Below are 21,220 nucleotides of genomic sequence, written 5' to 3'. Positions count from 1 at the left end.
GCAAAGAACAGAAAGGGAGTCATCAGCCTGGAACAAGAGAGCATGTTTGTACATGAAGGGTAGCATTATAAAAGTTCAGAGGGTTTTTTGGCAGAAAAAAATCCCTAAGTTAAATTTAAGTGTCTACATTTTTCTTATTTTATTAAAGAAGTAAAAATGTAGCTGCTAGGGCCTAAGACTTAGACAAAGACCAAATTCTTCATTACCACTTCAGTGTTCCCAAGGTACCCTGCTCCTTCCATGAAACCACCAGTCTAATGACTGCCTCATTGTCAGAGCAAAAAACCCACCTCCAGTGCATCATTTCGCAGTCATGCACTGGAAATCTTGCACTTCTAATCAAAGTCATTGGAAGAGAATTATACTTTTCTCCTCCCCCCCCCCCCAAAAAAAAAAAACCCAACGAAAAAACCCAAACTCAACTGCCCCAACTGTGGCAAGATGACACAAAGAACCTTTTCTTCCTGGTAGTGATAATTAAATTCTATAGCTCATTGTTTCAGATAAGCACTTGTAGTTGTATGGGAAAGATAAAAAGAATTTATTCTTTTAAGAGGCTCTAATGAAAGTTACAATAGGTCAAGAAAGGGTAGTTCACAGCCTTCCCCCAGTCACTCAGCAAGAAATAAACAGGTTAAAGTTGGCACAAATTCACATGTAGTTTATTAAAATTGGATGCTTCTGGTTCCCAAGTCATTATAAAATACATGAGTGACACAGGAAGCAAATAATGGTTTAGCTGCGTTTTTATGATTTAATCTTAAAGGTCAGAATTCGAAGCAGGTCTGTACTGCTGAGAGAAAAAATCTGAGCCACCTGGGCTCTGGCTTCCCAGCAACACAGTATGAGTATGGGAATGACCAAAATTATTCAACAGTCTTGTGCCAAGAATATTGCTAAGTCTGAGATCCAGGAGGGGTACCTGGGAGGCAAGAAAGATAAAGAAGGTGGTTCCCGTTGCTTTCTTCTCTGAGTAGCCCTAGTCATAGAGCACAGAGCAGCCTGGCTGCTACATGCCCACCAGGAAGAGAGCTTTTTAATCATGCTTCCATGCAGATAGGTGCAGGCAGCCCTAAGTTCTTATCCCCTCACCACATGGCTTGGAGATGTAGTAATTTCATACAGACACTGTGTGTAACCATAGTGCATGCTGCTGTGCTTAAGCCATGCCACAGAGACAAATATAGGAGACTCCTTTGCTTATGTGACTTCAGGACTAACCTTGATCTCAGAGTACAGGGAAAACCAGCTTGTTTCTACCTACCACAGGGAATAAGGAGGTACACGGCAAGAAAAGGCCACAGCATGAGAGACCAGATGGGAGAAACTGTGCTTGGAAACTTGGAAAGGGGGTGCTGTTGACACACACAGCGCTGCACAAGTCTAACTCCAGCAGAAGGAAAAATTCAAAACAAAACATTGTCTGTCCTCTTTGTTTACAGAAACCTTCCTTAATAGGCCCTGCAATTCGGTCCTTGTGAAATGCTAATGCATTTAGAGAATCCTACCCCGGCTCAACATTTAGTCATTAACACTCATGAGGTGATGTTTTCTACGATGGAAAAAGATAGCAGTCTGTGAAACTGAGTCTTCCGAAGTAACAGTGATACAGCTAACTGTGCTTCCCTCTTTGTGCAACACCTCTCAATAATCAGGAAAGAGGCAAAACCTAGTTATTAAAAACATATTCAAGACATATATATATATATTTAAAGTGGTTATGCAAGGTTTTAACAGAAAAAGCAAAATATGAAGACTGGATACCACAGGGTTTCCAAATTTCTGGAGCAGGTGCTTAGAAAAATAAAGCAGCAACCTATTGTGCTATAAATCAACATTCAGGGTGACAAAACAGACTTAGAGCAAAAAGATCGTATTTGTCCAGACTTCTGGACATGAATTCTGCCCCAATGACTGGGTTGAGTCTCTCCTAACAGAAGCACGCTGACAGAAGCTGAGACTACAAAACAGGGTTTATTTCTTTCGATTAACTAAAATGACTTGAAATTTGAGATTTCTTGCTACTATTACACAACAGGCATAAAGCCAGCGCCTCATCTCCCAAATGAAATTTGCTATTACAGCTATTGTAGCCAAACAAGTTTAAGAAATTTTGACTGCTTTAAATGTTTGGGGAATTACCTGCATCCAGAATGCCTTGTGCCAGGATTGCTCCAAACTTTGCCATAACATCATCATGCTTATCATTGATCACTTTGGAATAGAGCTGTCTGAACTGGCTGACCTGGATTAAAAAAAAAGAAAAAAAGAGAGAGAGAGATTATAAAACTGACCGCATGAGCCAAACGTTCCGTCTTTAATGGAAGCATCCTGGATTTCTGTATCGTAGGACAACATTTGTCTTTCAACAGCTTTAGTCACTGGTGCTACAAGTCATCCCACTAATAATTAATTACAGAGGCTTTCCCCATTTGAAGATACCCATATAGAGATTTTAAAATAGTCAGGACGGACATGCATTTCCAAACCACATTTTGCAGGCCTTACAGGAATAGCCTGAGAATCTCTGGAATGTCACTGGAATAAAAGACCAACTGATGGGTTTGTAGCAAGAACTACTATATGTTCTTAGGTGTGTGACAGTACACTTCATTAAATTTCCTCCAACTCCTACTGCTGAAAACCTCAAACATATTCCATTTTTCCTGTACAATATTTCTGCTGTATTGATAATGCCCCTACAGTGTGTCATCAGCAAATTTTGCTACTGCATTCCTACCTTTTAAGTGAAAATCATTAACAAAAATGATTAACAGTTTATGCCACGGTATGTTCACCACAATTTCTTAAGTGCACATTAGTAAGGAAAATTGCTAAACCTTTGCTTACGTTATCGTCATTGCTTCGAACAGCTTCAACTTTCACTGGTTAAGTGTTGAAGAGACCGAACAGTATCACATCCAGCAATATCTAAGGCTTTACCACAAATTAGTAACTTATGTCTTTTAATATATACAGTGGAGCAACAATAGAGGTCAAGTAATTTTTATAGCTGAAAAAGCAGACCAGGAAATCCCAATCTGCAACCCAGTCAAAACCTGGGAAGCTGCATCCCATCCACAGCATGTCTGGAAGAATCTTTTTGACACGCTCAAAAACAAAGGAGGTCTTTTCAAAAAGGCTCCTTCCAAGATGTCTTAAACAAGCTTCTCCCCACTACTGGTCCACTTTGTTGCTGGTATCCCAACTCCTCTTCCTACATCTGCAGCCACAGGTGAGAGGGCAAACTTCTAGCTCAAGGCAGCAGGGCCAGACACAGCCACTGGAGACAGAGAGCAGTTCTAGTATTGCAAACGCAGTTAAAAGTTTCCAAGTATAAAACCCTAATACCACACAACCCCCTAGCCACTTTTCACATCCAAAGAGTATGTGCCTCTCCATGAGACTGGTGATATTTGCTCAGTGACAAGCATCTGAAAAAAGGTCCTACCTTTCAGCTGTGAAACACATCTAGTGTCTGCTGTAGGCAAAGAGGCCAAGCTTCAACACCACCACTAGGGATGTACTCTTGCACAGCCTCTGATGCTCCCAGCACCTAATTGTACCAGTGAAGGAGGCTTAAACACTGGCTATGACACTCAGGAGGCCCTTCTGGCTGATAACAGCACCCAGTGAACAGCCAGAACCCCATCCATGCAGGACATCACAAGCTCCAGAGCTGTGCTGAGGGTGGGCAGCCCTCAGCACCAGAGGAGCAGCCTTCAGGCATCACCCCTCGCACATGTGGCCTGTCTTGGGGTGCACTGGGGAATCTCAAAACGCTTACAGAAAGAGTTTTCGCACCCGTGAAAAAAAACAACCATTCATACAACTGAGTCAGTCATGTGAGAACTGTGCTGGGAGCAACGTTTTGTTAAACTGGGATTCATCAAGGTAAAAAAAAAACAATCAAAACAGAACGGAGAGCTGACTGAAGGGATAAATCAAACTGCAGGGGTTTCTCAGCAAAGCACGAGATCAGATTCCCCAGTAAAAGCACATCAGAGCCATGAGGTACTCCTGCAGCCAAGGTAACGCTAGCAATAAATTTTACCACATTTCACCTGTGAATTTTTGACTAGAGGCAGTAAGAAGTTGAGACTGTACCTTTGAGAGATTATGTCCAATGTCTGGGATGGAGAGAAGACAGAGGTTGCCTCTCCAACCCATGAGCATTATACCCAAGAGCCACAACGCTGCTTGGCAGCCATACGCACTTAGTGCAAGCACTTAGTGGTAGGGCACACTTAGCCCTACACACTTTCAGATTAAGACTGCATGTTTTCTGCAAAATAGTTCTCAATGCACGTTAACTCATCACACCACTTAAAACACAGGTGCCCTAAAGGAACAGACACTGTCTGGTCAATACCTTTCCTGCCCTTTCAGCCACTAACCCAGCTGTACTACCTGTCACCTCAACTTCTTCAGCACTAACAGGTTAGATGGCATCTAACCTGATGAGATTTAAACCAGTCTGTGACAGTGAAAAGACACTAACATTCATACCAGTAAATCATGACCTGCTAAACATGACTGTATGAAAATTACTTTGTTTCACACAAATGAACAGTTCCACAACCATGAAGCACCAGAGCAGCCAGCCACTTTTGAACAGGAGCAGCGAAGCTGAACAAAACAACACTTCTCCAGTAGAGCAGGAGGCATTTATTAAAACTGACAGGGGAAAAAGAGCAGCTATTTCCATTTTTCAGTCTAAGTAAGTCCAACAATTTGTGTACTAGTATTAGTTCTCTATTCACCAATTCCCCTTCGCATTAAAAAGTTTTTAGTTACTAGTCCCTGTCCGCAAAAAGGAGGCGAGTGAAATTTCCTTGCATCTATTAAAGCTAAGAAAAAGGAGCAACACATTTTCAGGGCAGCCTCGCAGACAGATGTGTGGCAGGGAGATACTGCACACACAATACTGGGTTTATTCAGGATATACTGACCAAACTCTGCTCTTGCTTCACTCCATTTATGCTTTTTCACGCTCTCCCAATTTTTATTTATAAAAGCTTACAAGGAGGTTTACACGTTTAATATAAATAGTTTGTTTCTTAGGCCTGACCTCTTGTACACTGGAAAAATACCTTAGTTTGCATTTGCAACCTTGAATAGGGCCTCGTGCAGTATCAAGGGCAACCACATGCAAGCTAGATGAACCAAAGCCTTCAGATATTATTTGGGACAGACACACTGAGACACAGAAATAACATGTAAAACTATTCCTCTGGTTGAACTGAGCAGTAGGATTCCAGTGCCTCTGTTTAGAGCACATCATTCCTATGACTCTGGGCTCAGCTTCTGGGTTTGGAGTATTTAAAAACAGACGGATGTTACAAAGCTCGTTCGGTGGACTGTAATCTGGAATTTATACCGTAAACAAATCTTCAGGGAACGAAACCCTGGGTGAAGTGAGAAGACATCGAGCAGAACTGCTAACGTTCATGCTGGCATCTGAAGTCTGACAGAGCAGCACCTTGGAAGAGAGGGCAGAAATGCCTCACTCAGGGAAAGGCAAGGCAGAGCTAGCAGGGGGAGTCATCCACCTCCCCTGGTTGTGGCATGCTGCCCCTGTGAGCATTCTTTCCCTAATACGCCTTCCACAACTCCTACTCACACGTACATTAGTCCAGAGCAGATGAACAAAACACCCGGGCAACAAGCCCACCAGAAACCCACCAGCTGAGGCACCAGGACACCGTGCAGGGCAGTGAGCTAACCAGGACATCAACAAGGGACCAAGGAACAAAAACCTGGCTGCTAAACCCGAGCAGATCAATTGCCAACTCTCCAGGAGACATGGACAGGTTACAGCAGGGAATCAATGAGAGCAGGTGTTCAATGAACAAGCGCTGAACAGCTACAATAAGAAATAGTCCTTATACCCTCTACTTATACGAATACAAAACATGTAGTGCCATATCAAGACCATTCTGCTTTCAGATAAATTCTGCGTACCTGTGCATCGTGAGCCACGGACCACTGCCAACCCTGGAAAATGTATTGAGCAAGCATGCCCTTTCCAAAGTTTTACTTTAATGTCAGTGGAAGTGAAATTGTTCTATGAAAGGGTGGGAGACTACCCCACCTGTCCTTAAGGACCAGGCAAATCAAGATCGAAGGACTGCCTCAACACTCAAATGCACAATAGGCCTGCATGCTTATTCAGGCTGTTCCTATAAAGCAAATGCTTCACAGGAACGGGATTTTTGACTGGATCAGATCCCAGCTGAAAACTTTCCTTCCTGTTGGGGAAACCGTGCTTTAGCAGCCTCACATGGAACCATTGCTCTATCACTTTGGAGAAAGCAAGAGCAGTACAGACAAAAGCTCAGTTCCGCCTTTGCTGTTGGGGCACTCACCTCCTACAGAATGGAGCAAGATGTCAATAGACAGCAATTTCTTAAGCTGTTGAAGCAAAATGTGCCCGAGTTTGTGTAGTAGAGCCCTTTAATCTGCTACTATTCTTCCTTCAAACCACAGCAACAAGCACATCCCAAACTACTGAATAGGTTTATTTAATATGCTATGAAACCCACAAGCTCTGTTTCTCCCTTGAAATCTTCAAGTACTTTAAAAATTTTAGAGCATTTGGAAATGCTATCAAGAAATTTATTTGTGTGACTTCCAGGAGGAACACTAAAATGTAGACAGTGACTCATTTCATCTTTACTAACAATACACACACACCATTCTGATAATTAGTGCTGGCCAAAACAACATGCCAGCGATTTCAAATGAAGCCAAATGCACAACCTTGGAAACACTGAGGAAACAACACAGGCTTTAAGACATGAGAATGATACAGCACCATTTCCTATCACAAACCCAAGGGGCTGTCATTTTTCAGGTTGTTTACCACTTCTCCCTCCACCAGTCAACATTCACACACATGAAGCCCATGAGATTGTTAAGAATAAGATTTAATAAACAGTAACTAAGGGAAACAGTGGCAGGTGATGTGCATGATGCTTTTTGCAAATGCAAGTTCTTAAGAACAAGAGTATTAAGGAATCTGTTTTTAATAAAAAAGGTTTTAAACTGTTTGCATGTTCTGTCTTCTTCAAAAGCTGAAGTTATTCTGCATACGCTTGCTCTCTCGAAAGAGCATACAGTATGCACAAGCATCTAACAGTAACAGGCTTATATGAAGGAATGTGAAGGTGCTACTAGAATATAGCAAAAATCATTCTTGCATCCTAGCAAGACCTAGTATTTCATCTAAATGGGGTGGGGAGCACTCTGGTCCTGGTTTCTTCACAACATCTTAAAGATAATAGGCCAAAATGATTGAAGGAGGGTGGAGGAAAAGCCTTGACCTTGCTTGTTATCTTCTCATTTTGCCAAGATAACTATCCTAGCACAAATACAGGAAAAAGTAAATTTGATTCAAGATGTTAGACATGTAGTTTGTCTCCCAAATTGCTGTCTTAATTGCCCTGCAGGTCACAAATACATAATGAAGTTGTCATTGATTTCTGTTACAATGATCTCATCACATCTATAATTTAGGATTCCATTTCACAAAATAAACTTGTTATTGTTCTATAGACTGCACTAATATGGTTCTTTAATGTATCAACAGAGGTCAGGAAAAATCATGCTGGCTGCACATGTAGGAATTGTGTTTCAACTCCAAAGAGGCCAAATCAGCTTTACATGAGATTTGCTACCCCTTTTGGCACTAAAGCAACTTGTAAGTTCAAGGGACCTCCATAGAAAGACAATTCTTTATTTAAACTCTTTAAATTATTTGTTTAAATAAAGAGTGAGCATGACAAAGAGGAAGACAAATACAAAGGAAAGAGGACAGCAAAGGTGATTCAAAGGCATACATCTACATTCTCTCACAAGAAAAATGGTTTCTTTTAAACCAAAATACTTTGATTCTTAAATCTTTGTTTATTGCTGGCATATCAGCATTGTAATGCTCAGCTCTCAAAACTCTGAAGTTATTTTATTTCTGAAAAATCTAAATCTATTCAAGGAAGATTGTTTGCTACCATCTTCATCCCAAATTATCACCAGAGAATTTAAAGTCCTTCTAACCCAAAGCTCATAAACAAGAAGTTTACAAAAAAAAAAAAAAAAAAATCCGAGAACAGACAAAACTGAAAAGTAATGACAGGAAGGTGGTCAGACTATACGTCAGAATCTTTATTAAAATCACCATCTCTCACATGCAAAGCATCACGAAGTATTTAGCAGTGGTGAGATGATGATACGTAAAATTTAGCTTCTCTGTAACCCCATCAAGACCACATGTACAGCTTGTGGGGTATGAAATCCATCATGCTCCTCTTACTAGCTGCTTAACCAGCAATGCAAATACTCACATATTTCAGGTTAGACACTTTGGCACACAGTGCACCAGTGTGCCACTCAGGAATCTAATCAGAGCAAAATAAGTCACTGTAATCCAAAAATGGCTAGTTTTCTGAACTCTACCCTTTCACATCAGAGTAAATTAATTTTTCTTCAGACTGGCAGAGAGCTCCAAAAAAAGTTTCCCATGGATAATAAAGAACTTAATTGGCAGCAGATTCCTCAAAATATTCCTTTTACTTTTGAGCAAGAAACTATGATGGTTATATCTAACTTTTGGGGTGTTCAAAACAAGTAGATTTATATGTTCTCTGTTTAGTTCCTAAATTAGCAAAATATTTCAGGGATTATTTATTACCTTATAATCTGTAGGGTTTGGGGTTTTTTGTTTGTTTGTTTTTTAATATCTGCAGCACTTCTATGACTGGGTAATGAAATGCCTTCTGTATCTATATTATGTAACAACACACAAATTTGGGCTCAAACAAGGCTCTGGCATAAAGCTTTTTCAGTTCCTCTCTCCATTTTTAAACAAGCCACTGAACCCCAGACTATACATCTCATCCTGTATTTGCTAGCCAACTATTTTAATCACGCATTTAACAAGCCTAGATATTACACATACCTCTGAAGTCAAGGTTACCAGGCCTCTTTGGGGAAAGAGTTCTGACTTATTACACGCCTAAACTAATCTGTGTTTTTGCCAGCTGTTTTCCTGTCTGCACTCTTCTTTCACCTATCATCTCAAAAAGACTGAAACTCCAATAGACAGACTCAGCAAGTAATCCACAACAGCCTCGGATGTCTGACTGATTCAGAGCAGCCTGCAATTCTCATCCCAAGAGGATTAGGGTGCTTTGCAAACTAAGATGAATTTATTCTCATAATGTCCTTTCATAGAAGAAAGTATCACCCTTATTTCTTTCAGATGGGAAACTGAGGCACAGGAGAGCTATACAATTTGCCCAGCATTAGAGAAGCACAGAATGATTAAACCTGATCTATACTAAGGGCTGGCATTCCAAGCACCTGACCAAGGAAGAAACAATAAAAACAACAAGCAGTTTCTTTCCATAGAAAGATAATTCAACTTCACATCACAGAGACTTTGTATCTTGGAAGATGAGGGGATCCAACAGAACGCTAATGTTCTCCACTGGTTTATTCAGTTGAACTACAATTCTGGTAATATAAACAACACTCGCAGATTCTGCTCAGTGAAAACTAACTGGGTTTTTTTCTTTCTTTTTTTTTTTTTTAATAATTCAAAGGAACAAACTGTCTGCCAGAAAATCTTCATGTTCCATGACTTGGAAATACCCAAACACCTATATTTGTAGATCTCCTTTGCTGACTTTCCCAAGTAAAATTTTCCAATGGACAAAGAGGTTTTTTTCTTTCTCCCCACCTGAATGCAGTAAAAAAGTGGCTGTTTTTATCATAGTTCAATTTCTAAAATGACATCAATAAAAGCAACCCATATGTGACAGATGAGTAGCAAAGTACCAGCTACTGCTCTGCCTCAGTGCTCACCAGAGCAGATGAAATGTGGAAACTCAAAGCTTCTATTAATGTAGACTTTTAGTCTGTACAAATGTTTGCATATCATCATCTGTCATATATTCACAGGGCAAACTGTTTTTAAAAGCTGAACACAGCACATGCAATCCTTTTTGCCTTCTGAGCAGAAAGAAAGGCTCCATTAAAAAAAAGGTATTTGCTATAAAGCTACTAAGCCAGTTCTGACAGCAGAAACTGTTTACGCTTTTCAGGTGAAGACTAGCTACAAAAGAAATATAGTTACAACAGGACTTCCCTGCAGGGTGACCACATCCAAAACTAAGCCTACTATCATCAAAACCAACTTGTTTACCAAATAATGGTGTTCACATAAATCATGAGCATACAAGCCTCAGTGCATGTTACTGGAAGACAGTCACTTTCATATCATTACAAGATGCTTTTAGACCTTTTAAGAAAGAGCATTTGTTATTGTAACATCTAGAGTTAAAATGCTGTCATCTATCAGGCATGTTTGGATCAGCATGCATTACTCCCCCATTCAAAAGTGCCTGCTCTGATCCATGCAGGAGCTTCCTGCTGTGCATTCAGCTATGGCTCTTTACAAGGCACATACATTCTCTTGCCAATGCTCACATGCAGTGCCAATCACTAAACATTTCGCAGCCAAGACCATTTTTCCACCTAACAAGCCGGTATGTAATGAATGCCACATTACCTTTGGGCAGGTAATCTCGGTCTGCTGGATCATGATAAGGGCAGATGCAATCAGAGCTCCCTGACGTACATAGTTCACAGGATCATTTGTCATTGGCTCCAGCAAATTAATTGCTTCCTGAAAAAAACCCAAGAAATAAGCAGTTGCAAAGTTAATACTATTATTTTTAGTATCCCAGGATTCAGTACTCTAATAGAAGGTTATCAGATTGATGCTATCTGATATACTTTTTAATATATTTTGCCTGTTCTTGGTAAATGAAGCAGAAATCTGTATTTCTGTGGATTTTAATCTAACCCCACAAAAACCAAGTGATGAATGGAACAAGATCTACCTACAGAAATAGGGCAACAGATAAACAACAGTTGTTGTAAGCAACAGATGCATTAATCACATTAGAACCACTGACATGCCTTAAATAGTACATATAAATTATTTGTACACTTTCTTTGCCATTCTTCCCAACAAAATACATCAGCATTACCTTCATTTTCTGCGTAAGGAACAAATGAACCAGAGATATCAAACAACATGTTGGAGGTTAGAAAATAAGATGGTAGAACAATCCAGGTCCCAAATTCTTGACCTTACACTTTATTGTTAGAACCTGTAACATTTAGCATCACATGAAAGCATTCATTTCAAACCTACATCAAGTGGGGCTGCCTCTGAGCACTCATGTAGTAAATCTAGGTTTTTAAAACATTTCAAAATGCTCTATTGCTTCTTCAAATTCAGTAAGTTTCCAGCTAAGTGCAAAAGGAACATGATCCACAATGATCTACCAATAAGCATTCCTTTCAATGCAGTCACTGATTATGAAAAGCTGTAAGAGAGTCTTTTGTCATAAATGCTGCTTAGATGTACGCAAGACCAGCATGGGCAATTTGCAGGCATCTCAGAGTAAATCATCTCTTTAGGCACATTTTTTCATCTCCAATATACACAGGATTATTACAGACACAAATTCATTTCTAACCATGCAATGTCCTCAGCGCACATTACACAGGACAACTGAGCTCGTCTAGACTTACTGCTACCAAAAGGAGATCCTTCTCCTTCCTCAATTTCCCTTCAGCTATCCAGTCCCTCCCCTTTCCCTGTGCTAGCTGCAGCCCTTGTCTCACCTCTCAGTGAGCTTTTCCAGCTCCATAATTCAACAGAGAACTGTTCCCTTTTTTTGTTGTTGTTATCTGGGTCAGTATTCTAAGTTTGTGTCTGAATCAGCTCACTAGCGAGCTGGACATGAGACAGAGCAAAAGGTGACAGGAGGGACCAAGACTACCTGTTTCAACAGCAGCAAGTTGTTAGTGAGCTCAGCCAGCCTTCAGCAACCATGCTCTTCAGATCTAAGCGGAATAAACCTAACATAACAGTTTGTACAACCATGGGCTGCACAGATAAATTTGGTCTGTGGCAACACAGGGGCTTTCTAAGAGCACTCTAAAATGGCACGTGAGCAAGCTGTTAGATACTCTTTGGAACAGGAGAGACAAGTGTTAGACATCCACCCTAAGAAGTTCAAAGAGCTCTTTTAATCTGTTATGTGATCCTCTAATTACAGAAGTCAGAATCACCTGGCAATCTCTTGTACAGAGCTCTCTCCTGTCCATACTTAAACTGAGGACATGAGCAAACGCAGTTGAGCGCATGAGTGTCTCAGCACTGATACCTCTCGGTGTTACTTCTGTCAGGGTGAGGCTTTTAAAAACAAGCTGATTTTATACAAAACACTATTTTTAAGAACCACTTCTAGAATAATATCATGGCTTTGCTTAAAATGCTTTTGCGAATTGAGCTATCTTGGAGGCTGTGCATCTCCACCTGAAGGTGACTCATTAATTCTTTGACACGCATTCAATACCACATATGGAACATCCACTATGGCAAAAAGCTGAACTTTCCAATCTCCAAAACTGAATATATTTGGGCCTTCAAAACCTACTAATATAAGCTCTGGAAGACATGTCTGCATGTAATCAGATGGTTTAGGTCTTTATCACACAATGTATCTGGAAATAAAACAGACTTCTTTGTGTGACTAAAAGCATTTCCACTTAAATCAACTTGTCGGTGCAGCAGGTTAAAAATAATTAGCTCTTTGATTCCACCTTCCACTTGAGAATAAAGCAACTTGGAAAACAATAGGACATTCAGTTTGCTTTCAAGCCTGCATGCTTTATATACTAAAGATGGCAGGCAGCATATGTCAGCGTTCTGTGCAGTTCACAACACAAGTGACATGCTGGGGAGCGCTCACTTGCAAGAGCCACGGACCAAATGTTTAACACCAGCTGAGGAAGGGATGGTACAGTAAGTGTGAGATTTATCAAAGACTCAGAAGCATGAAATATTACTTCTACATGGAAGGTCTGTGCACCTGTTTTGAAACTGTGATCCAGTACCAGTACAGATTATATACATGTGGGTGAAGTAGAGTAAGCTTATCCCCAAGTTTACTTGCCGCTTGTCCCAATGAGCACTCACTTCCCACAGCAGAAGTGGAAATCCTTCTACTCTAAAAGGTCCCTGCTATCATCTGTGAGAATTATCCTTCACTGACACTTATAAAGTGAGAATAAAGTTTACTGGCTGTGAATTACACACCTGAAACTACCATAAATTTAATTAAATTTCATTGCACTTGGCTTTACTACATGGATCTTCCATGAACTGCGTACACAGGAAAGAAGAAAGGAGCTAGAAGTTGTGCAAAACACCTGCTGTTTTCCTGTCACTGGCACCCCCTTGTTCCCCCTAAAGCAATCTGTAAAAGATCAACTCCAAAGGCAAAGGAGTATTGATTTTGCAGTACTGAACATACATTTAAAGTTCAGTGGCAACTTGACAGTATGAAAACTCTAAGAAAAGTTTTGAAGACAAAATTCCAAGAATGTGGCAATAATGTATAAAAACATTCTTCTACTTTATCTATTCTGTACAAGCAGGAAAAGAATCTCTATGCCCAGGACAGTTAAAGAATTTAAAGAAGTACTGCTCTACTCCAGCTGCCTAGCGGTGTACATGTGTGAGAAATCTGATCTCTGTGTGTGATGTTTCCACACAAATGTCTGTGGCAGGAGAGAGCAGAAACAGTCTTGGCAATGGATGCTTCTGGTCCTCACCTTGTTTCCAGTGCCCGCACAGCAGATACCCAAAGCCATGGCAGCCCCATAACGCACATGGGGATTGTAGCTCTCTGACAGCAAAGAAACCACGCTCGGACACTGCTCAGGAGTCCTAAAGAAAGGCAAAAAAAGATTGTTGTTTATTGTTATTGTTCTTCAAAATATCAAGACTTCACTGTGTTCACACTGGAAAATTTAAAATTGCCCTTCCACACCGTATGTTTTGCATTTCTCAAAATGTAACTAGAGGAGTGGAACAAATGGACTAAGAGAACAGGGAAGGGCACAAATGAATAAACTTCCCTATCACGGCAGATACCACACACAGTTCCCACTAATAAAGTCTTCCTTTTTAGTGCATATTTTCTGCCTTTAAAAGATTACCCAGCAGAATGACATACCTATTGAGAATGAGGACTTTATCTCTAGAAATCATGCTGTTGTGACAGACTTTCCACAAGCAGAGGTTTATTCTTCATGAGACAGACACACAGTACTAAATCTCCCATCAGCAGACACAAAACCCAACTCCAGTATTCAATCAACCTTCAAGGTTGGTGGATCCCAAACTCCCTTTCGCAATCACTGCTTCTGCTGACTCCTCCTCACCCTCACCTACTGCTGTAAATCAAAGCATGTGAGGAAATGCTGATAGAACACACACTTCCCATCAGTTTATCAGCAATGTCTACTGTTGCCTCCTCACAACATGATGCTGAGATGTTGCTGCCTTTGAAGAGATCTGAAATGGGAGTATATGCTCCATGCCTCACCAGCTGGGAACCAGTGTCCTGTTGGTCATTACAGCAAATGAACTTCTAGCCCAGTGCTGGGGGAGATGAAAGGGAACTCTTAATTTCCAACACCAAGAAGCACATGTTGCTAATGCAAACAGTCTTGTGATGTTGCTAGTGCAAACAGTCTTGTGAATATTGAGTATTTCTGAAGTAGGGCAGAACTCACAGGTGTCGATATATTCATTGCCCTCCTGTCTTTGTAGTCATATTTATCACTCCATCAATCTTGATGCCACACAAACCACTTCACAATATCGTGCACTGCCAATTTCAGCATTTCTAATGCAGCGAGGGCAAAATTGCTTGTAAAATAAACATCCCTGAGTCAGACCAGTCTGCATTCTGAACTCATAGGCATCACAAGCACATCCATCACAGCTAATCTGTGAAATTTACCCAATGTCATGACACCATGAACACAAGAGCAATGCAGGAATGTGGTTGGAAAGTAGTGTTCATGAAAAAGAAATACAGGAAACTATAAATTGCAAGTGATTTAATTGTATCTGTTTTCAAAGTAAAGCGCACATCATCTGGTTATCTGTTCCATCTTGCTGTATCTTGCAGCCCAGACTAGCTTTTTAATTGTCACATTCACAATCCTAACAGCAGTCTTGCAAGGCATTTACTTTGACTATAAAATGATTTCAGACTGAAACGTACAAAGGAAGAGCTAAGAACACCTTAGTTTTAGCTTCCCTTCTTACGTTTGCTATATGGAAAGGAGGAGGTTAGAGGGTGGCGGCAGTACCTGTTGTACACAGGAATTACAGCATCGTATAGGATCATTAAGTGTATATCAAAGCACTCAACTCAGGAGGTAGAAAAACCATTATAGAGTATGCTCCAGCATTGGTTTTATTTAAATGAATACCTGAATCATAGAAAACAGAAGTAAAAAGACCTTAAGCAATAATCTCGTTCATTCTCTTCTTTCATTGTGACTGGTGACAGAAGACATGTTCATATAACCACTCACACTTCAGTTATACTCTACACACAAAATCAGTTAATTTCTACTCTAGCTATCGTCTCTTCCCGTTTCAATACTTTCCCATAGTCTCCTCTGATAACTAGTCCTAAACTCCTCTTTACACTCCTCTCTCCTGCTCCAGTTGATTGCATACAGGTAGCACCACCACACAGGCTACTCAACCCCTCAGCAGTAATGGCAGCAAGTAGCCAGATCTCCTACCTCACCCCTGCTTCCAACAGTCTATTTCTTTATGAGTTTTCCTAAAATGTCCGCATGGAGAAAATATCCCATCTACCACCACCACCTTACAAAAACCTACCTCCGAACAGTAGCAAAAAAAAAAAAAAAAAACCAACCAAAAAAAACCACACAAAAGAGAGGAACAAACACAAGTTGCTGGAAACTCTGCTGCCTCTATGATGCAGCCATGATGACAAACGTTAAGAAAGTAGGAAGAGCTGGGAAATGGAACGATTCTGTCCTGCAAGCAAGCATTAGAAGTGAAGACTATGAACTAAAAGACACATTTAAAACTACCTGTCAGTCTCTTGCTCAAATAACAGCTTGGATGCTGACAATGTTTTTTTTAAAATGAGCTTATGTGGAGACCAGGAGTCACAAACCCTATAATAAATGAGCCCAAGCATTCAGCTGCACAGAAGACTTTAGCTCTTGCACAAAGACTCTTAACACCTTTGTGTTTGCTTTACTTCCGCAAATGTTAAACAGGCAGACTGTGAGCCAAAGAAGAGAAAAATATCTTCTGGCAAAGATGTGATTATGCACTTTGAAGCATTAATCATTAAATTCCTGTTCAGAAAGCTGGATTTTATAGAATCATTAACTCGGACACATCTTTACGTCTGCAAGCTCATAAGTTCCAACACAGTTTTCAGTATAAAATCAGGATTAATGTACAATAATTGATTATGGAATTCTTAGCCAGATTTACATTATTTGTGGCCATTATTTTAAATGCTTTTATCTCAAATCTATCCTTAAAATGGTCAAACATTTTGACGAGGCCTTCTGTAAAACCACTTTGGGAGTTAAAGCTACATAATGGGTCCCACCACTTTCCTCAGTAATGCAGTCTTCTCAACCCCGCAATCTTCAAAAAGTGTCTTCCCACGTAATAGAGAACTAGAAGGCAGAACCACAAGTAGGTTGAGGAAGTGAAAGAATCTTAAAATGCTTATCAGAGGAACAGGACTTCAGTACACAAGAGCACCACTGGCATCAATGCTTAAGCAATAACATTTGCTTGCTCGCTTTTCTGCTGAGATGCTTTACAAGTCCTACACACTGTTGCCAAAGGTTAGCCCACATAAACCCAAACCCACACTTAATAAAATTCATAAAATGCAAACCAATTCTGTTAAGTGGTCAAAAGAAAAATTAAAAAGCCCTCATAAGCAGTTACAGGCTGCAATCGTGCTCCTGTGGCATTACTTCCAACTGGCAGTCCAGCTGGGGAATATGTTTAAAACATGACCATGTTCTCCTCCCCCTGGCCTGAGCCTTTCACCCTGCACTTAGAGCACAGCCATATGAATTGCTGACTTGACATTCAGCACAATGGAGGGGCAGTCCTGCTGCTGACGGAGGAAGTTTCCACATTACCGGTACCAAGCCCTGCGCAGGTTCCCAAACCAAGTCCACCCCTCTGGCTCCCTGACCACCACGACTCTGTTGTGCTGATGGCTGAATCAGTGTGGTTACTGAGTAGAAACCTCTGGTGGCAAAGGGAGAGAATTAATGAAGAGTGTGAGAAAACTTAAAAACAGTACTAAAAAAAGATAAATGGTTTATCAGAAGTCACACTCAGCAACAGGCTACTCTTAGCCAGTCCTAATACGGACATCTGTCATTACTGTAAGTTAAACACAGAAGGTAACATTGCATGAAATACCAGGATAACATCTGGAGATTTAGTGGGCAGAAGTTTCATCTCCAGACACAATTCCGTCCCCCCTCCTTAAAAGTCATAGTAAAAATCCTAAACATGGTGTATATTTAATATATTTTGAGGACAGAAGCAACGTACCATAGTCCTCTAGTCTGACCTTCCCATAACACAGTCCAGCAATTTCATCTAAAAATTCCTACACTAAAGCCCAAGGCATGTCTCTAAACTGGGCTGTATATCTTGGAAAGATAGCCAATGTCTATTTTTAAAAACCAAATTATCTTTAATGCACTGGTTCCTTCCTTTTTTCCTAACACTGGTTTTGCTCAAGCAGTTTGCTTTTGCAATTACATTTTACTACAACAGCAAAACGACAACAAAAGAACAGCCTGATTATTTCCTTCATTTTCATCTGAAAATTGCTCAACTGCGTGTACATAAGCCATCAAAACACAGATGTCAGTGAGCCCAGACCCATATACAAAAAAACCCATCACAACTAGCTTCAACTTTGTTCTGTTACCAGGAAACTAGATGAATCAAGAAGTCAAAAAAGCCTGAAAGTTTCTTCTATAGGACTTCAACACAGTAGTCAGCCACAGCTTTGTTTCCACCCTACACCAGGGTAAGTTTTACTGTTGTGATCTATGGGCTGCAGATGAAGGACTTCCTCCAAGATCCAGTTTGGTTTGTTTTCAGAAGTCATAAACAAAACCGTAAAGAAAAATAAAGATGCACCAAGACAGTAAAGAGAGATTCTCAGCAAAACACGATAGCTAGCATTTTATTAGTTTTACTCACCAACTGGTTGCTCTCAAAACCTCCATGACAAACAAACACCCTACGCGGCTAAGCATTTTGAATCTTCACGGAAACCAGAACAAGAGAGAACACAAAGGAGCTGCCTAACTGCTGCCCAATTACCTTAGCCGTAACCTCAACTTTGATCTCATTCCTGACGATGTTCATCTCCTGGATATAAGTGACATTTATATACATATAAATGTTATCTTCTCTACATAAAAGCTGTTACCTCACTTGTAAGCGCCCCAGAATTTCTGAGAAACCAAAGAAAGTTTTGGATTCTTCATTACTTCCAAAGACAAAGGAAAGAAAGTTTTTCTTAAGCCTCCAGTGCAAAAATTCACAAAATAAAAATCAGGGTGTCGATTGTTACTAACAGACTAATATGAACAAAACCACCAGAACAGATCAGCTGGACAGGGAAGGTGGTCAGTTTTCCCTTCAATCCATGATGTTGACCATGGAAGGTTCTCCATAGTTTGCAGAGAACCCAGAAATTGTATCTCCTTTTCACCATGAAACATTTTTTACAGCTGCAATTATTAGGAATCTGTAAGGAACATAAACTGGGTTTTTTTCTTAAGGCAATTACAACTGCAACATCTGCAGATACTGTAATTCTTAGTAGCCTTTGCCTACAAGAGCCTTACTGTGCTACTGAAAGTTGAGGAACACTGTTAAGTACATTGACTCTATTTAACAATCCATTTTAATCTTTTTTTCCAAGAGGCATGCAACAACACCACAAGAAAAATTAAAAACTTGGATTGCCACATCTTGAAGCATATTCCACTTAGTTTCTTAGATCACAGCCCAGTTAGAATCACATCCAAATACCTTTCCTCAGTTTATCTCCAATTCTGGAAGTTGCACATCTTGAAGGTTAGAGGACTTTTGCCATTTCTTTTTATGTTCCAGCAATATTTAAACATTAAACACTGTATATGTATATAAGGTAGCATAAGTAAATAAACAGAATACTGAAAATAAACCATCACATTGGTCTTGTGATTAAGACTAAAAATGGAAGTGTCTGAAGCATCGCTAACATACGCTTATTTTTTAGTCTAAATATTTAAGGACTTTACAACTCATTGAAAAATGAAATGTCAGAGAATTAAAGAACAATGTCTATTAAATTCCTCACTAAGTCTCCCCAGTCATATTTCAAAAGATTCTAAATATTTATGACTTTCTAAACTATGGGACATGAATTAATCATTTGATACAGAACTATTTCCACAAGTTGCTTTGGTAGTGCAGTGACAGATTAAAAAAAAGAAATCCTTAGCAGAAGTTTAATTTCATCCATGAATGAGTTAATAAAGGAGGAATGCAGATATCCAATTGCACAATTTGCAGTCATTTCTGAAGGGGGTGTGTGTAGCGGGGGGGGGGGGGGGACGGGACGGGACACGACACGACACACAGAAGATGGAAAACCTGCAGAGAAAAATGCAACAAACTGATGTATTTAGGTGTAGACTAAGCATGGGTGTAAACCCTGTCTCTTTGTCTCTTGACAAAACACATCTGAGCTATTCTCGTGCCAGGAATTTTCTGCAACTATCTAGTGTGCAATACAGCCCCCTTCTCCACAATGGTTTTCTCTGAAAGGCTTCCTGGTTGCCTAAGCAAGACTTCCTAAGAATAAGAACTTCTAGGAAGCCTTCCACTGTCAAGAAGACGAGGCTGAGTGCTGCCAACAGGCACAGCAGATGAACTTGAGGGATAAGCACCGACTGAACAACACTGTCACCAGTGTCAGCTCACATCTAATGTAGATGTGGCTCCATTCAAATAAAGTAGTACTGGCAATTTGAAAACAGAAATAACAGCAAGGGGTGGAAAAAAAATACCTATGCATGGTCCAAATATTCCAGTTATGGTGGACCAGGAGTGGGGTCTAGCAAGGTTTAGGGTTTAACGCTCATTAACACAGGAGAGGCACTGGACATGGGGGCAGGGCAGTGGCCTGCACAAAAAGCCTGGCCAGAAGCATGCAGTGAAAAACCTGCTGCAGATCTGTAACAGATATACAGGAGGATTTGTTTCTCAGAAATAATTCAAACCTGGGAAAGTTCAAAAAACATCACAAAAGGCAGGTAAGTTTTCTAGCCATCTGAAATGACACAATGCACCAAGCAGGTATATATGCTACACAAGCCTACGTGCAACTAAAGTCATATCATCTTCCTCTATGAGTTCTTAAGAAAACTCTGTTTTCACTGTATTTAAAAAAATAATTTCCTTTTCAATTAGATATAAATGCATTTATACAGCTTTCATCAGAGCAATCTGCAGGCAACAGTACAGCCTTCAGCTGGTGCTTCAAGGTGCCCCCCCCCCCCCAATTTATTTAATTTAGCCATTCTAGTGACTAAAGAGATGATTTTGTCATATAAACTACATTATAACATCCACTGAGGCATTCCAGAGAAGTGGGAACACTTGATTTTCACTTTGACCAAAACAGCTCTTTACTGCAGTAACCAACAGTGATGCTTCTCAGATGGTAAGATCTGTGAAGAAATTTTATAAAGAGGTAATACAGAGCTCAAGTTGACAAAATACACTTCTGTAACTCTGATACTTCCCCCACACTGAAGTGACTGAGGTATACTGTCTACTGTGCTGTGAAAGAGAAAATGCGAAGAGTAAAAAATAATAAACTCCTTTCAAGATAATGCTTCAGCTCCAACATAGGCTTGAGCAGTAACTCATGCTGATGATTAGCAGATGGTTCCGATAGATGCATTGTCTGGTTTTTTTCCACAGAAGTTTTAATTCTGTTCCTTAAATTCAGAGATGTGGCATGAAGATCTGCATGTGGCATACACCCACAAGGAGACCACTGAAGTTAAAGGATTAATCTATCTTGTACTATACTTTGGTGGTTCTACTCTGGAACTTTTTTTTTTCCCTTTGTGATTCAGACATACTGCCAATAGCTCCATCTCCAGAAAGCGCTAATAATTCCAGCTGCCTTTCAACAAGGAAAAAGTAGCTTAAGTGTCAATGATGAAGGAAAACAAG

The 21,220-nt window shown here is 40.2% G+C and overlaps 1 protein-coding gene across 2 annotated transcripts in view; it reads right to left on the bottom strand.

The window, feature by feature from the left end:
• Positions 1-21,220, bottom strand: part of PSMD1 (proteasome 26S subunit, non-ATPase 1) — a 75,524-nt gene that overhangs the window by 12,409 nt on the left and 41,895 nt on the right. For both annotated transcript variants that reach the window (XM_052803192.1, XM_052803193.1), the window contains exons 17-19: positions 13,696-13,810; positions 10,571-10,687; positions 2,143-2,245 (exon numbers count right to left, since the gene is read on the bottom strand). In XM_052803192.1, the coding sequence (XP_052659152.1) occupies positions 2,143-2,245; positions 10,571-10,687; positions 13,696-13,810 (335 nt within the window). The remainder of the gene's footprint in view (positions 1-2,142; positions 2,246-10,570; positions 10,688-13,695; positions 13,811-21,220) is intronic.

This window comes from Harpia harpyja, chromosome 12, assembly GCF_026419915.1.
Source record: "Harpia harpyja isolate bHarHar1 chromosome 12, bHarHar1 primary haplotype, whole genome shotgun sequence".
NCBI classification, from domain to species: Eukaryota; Metazoa; Chordata; class Aves; order Accipitriformes; family Accipitridae; genus Harpia; species Harpia harpyja.
This window is presented reverse-complemented; position numbering and strand designations above follow the sequence as displayed.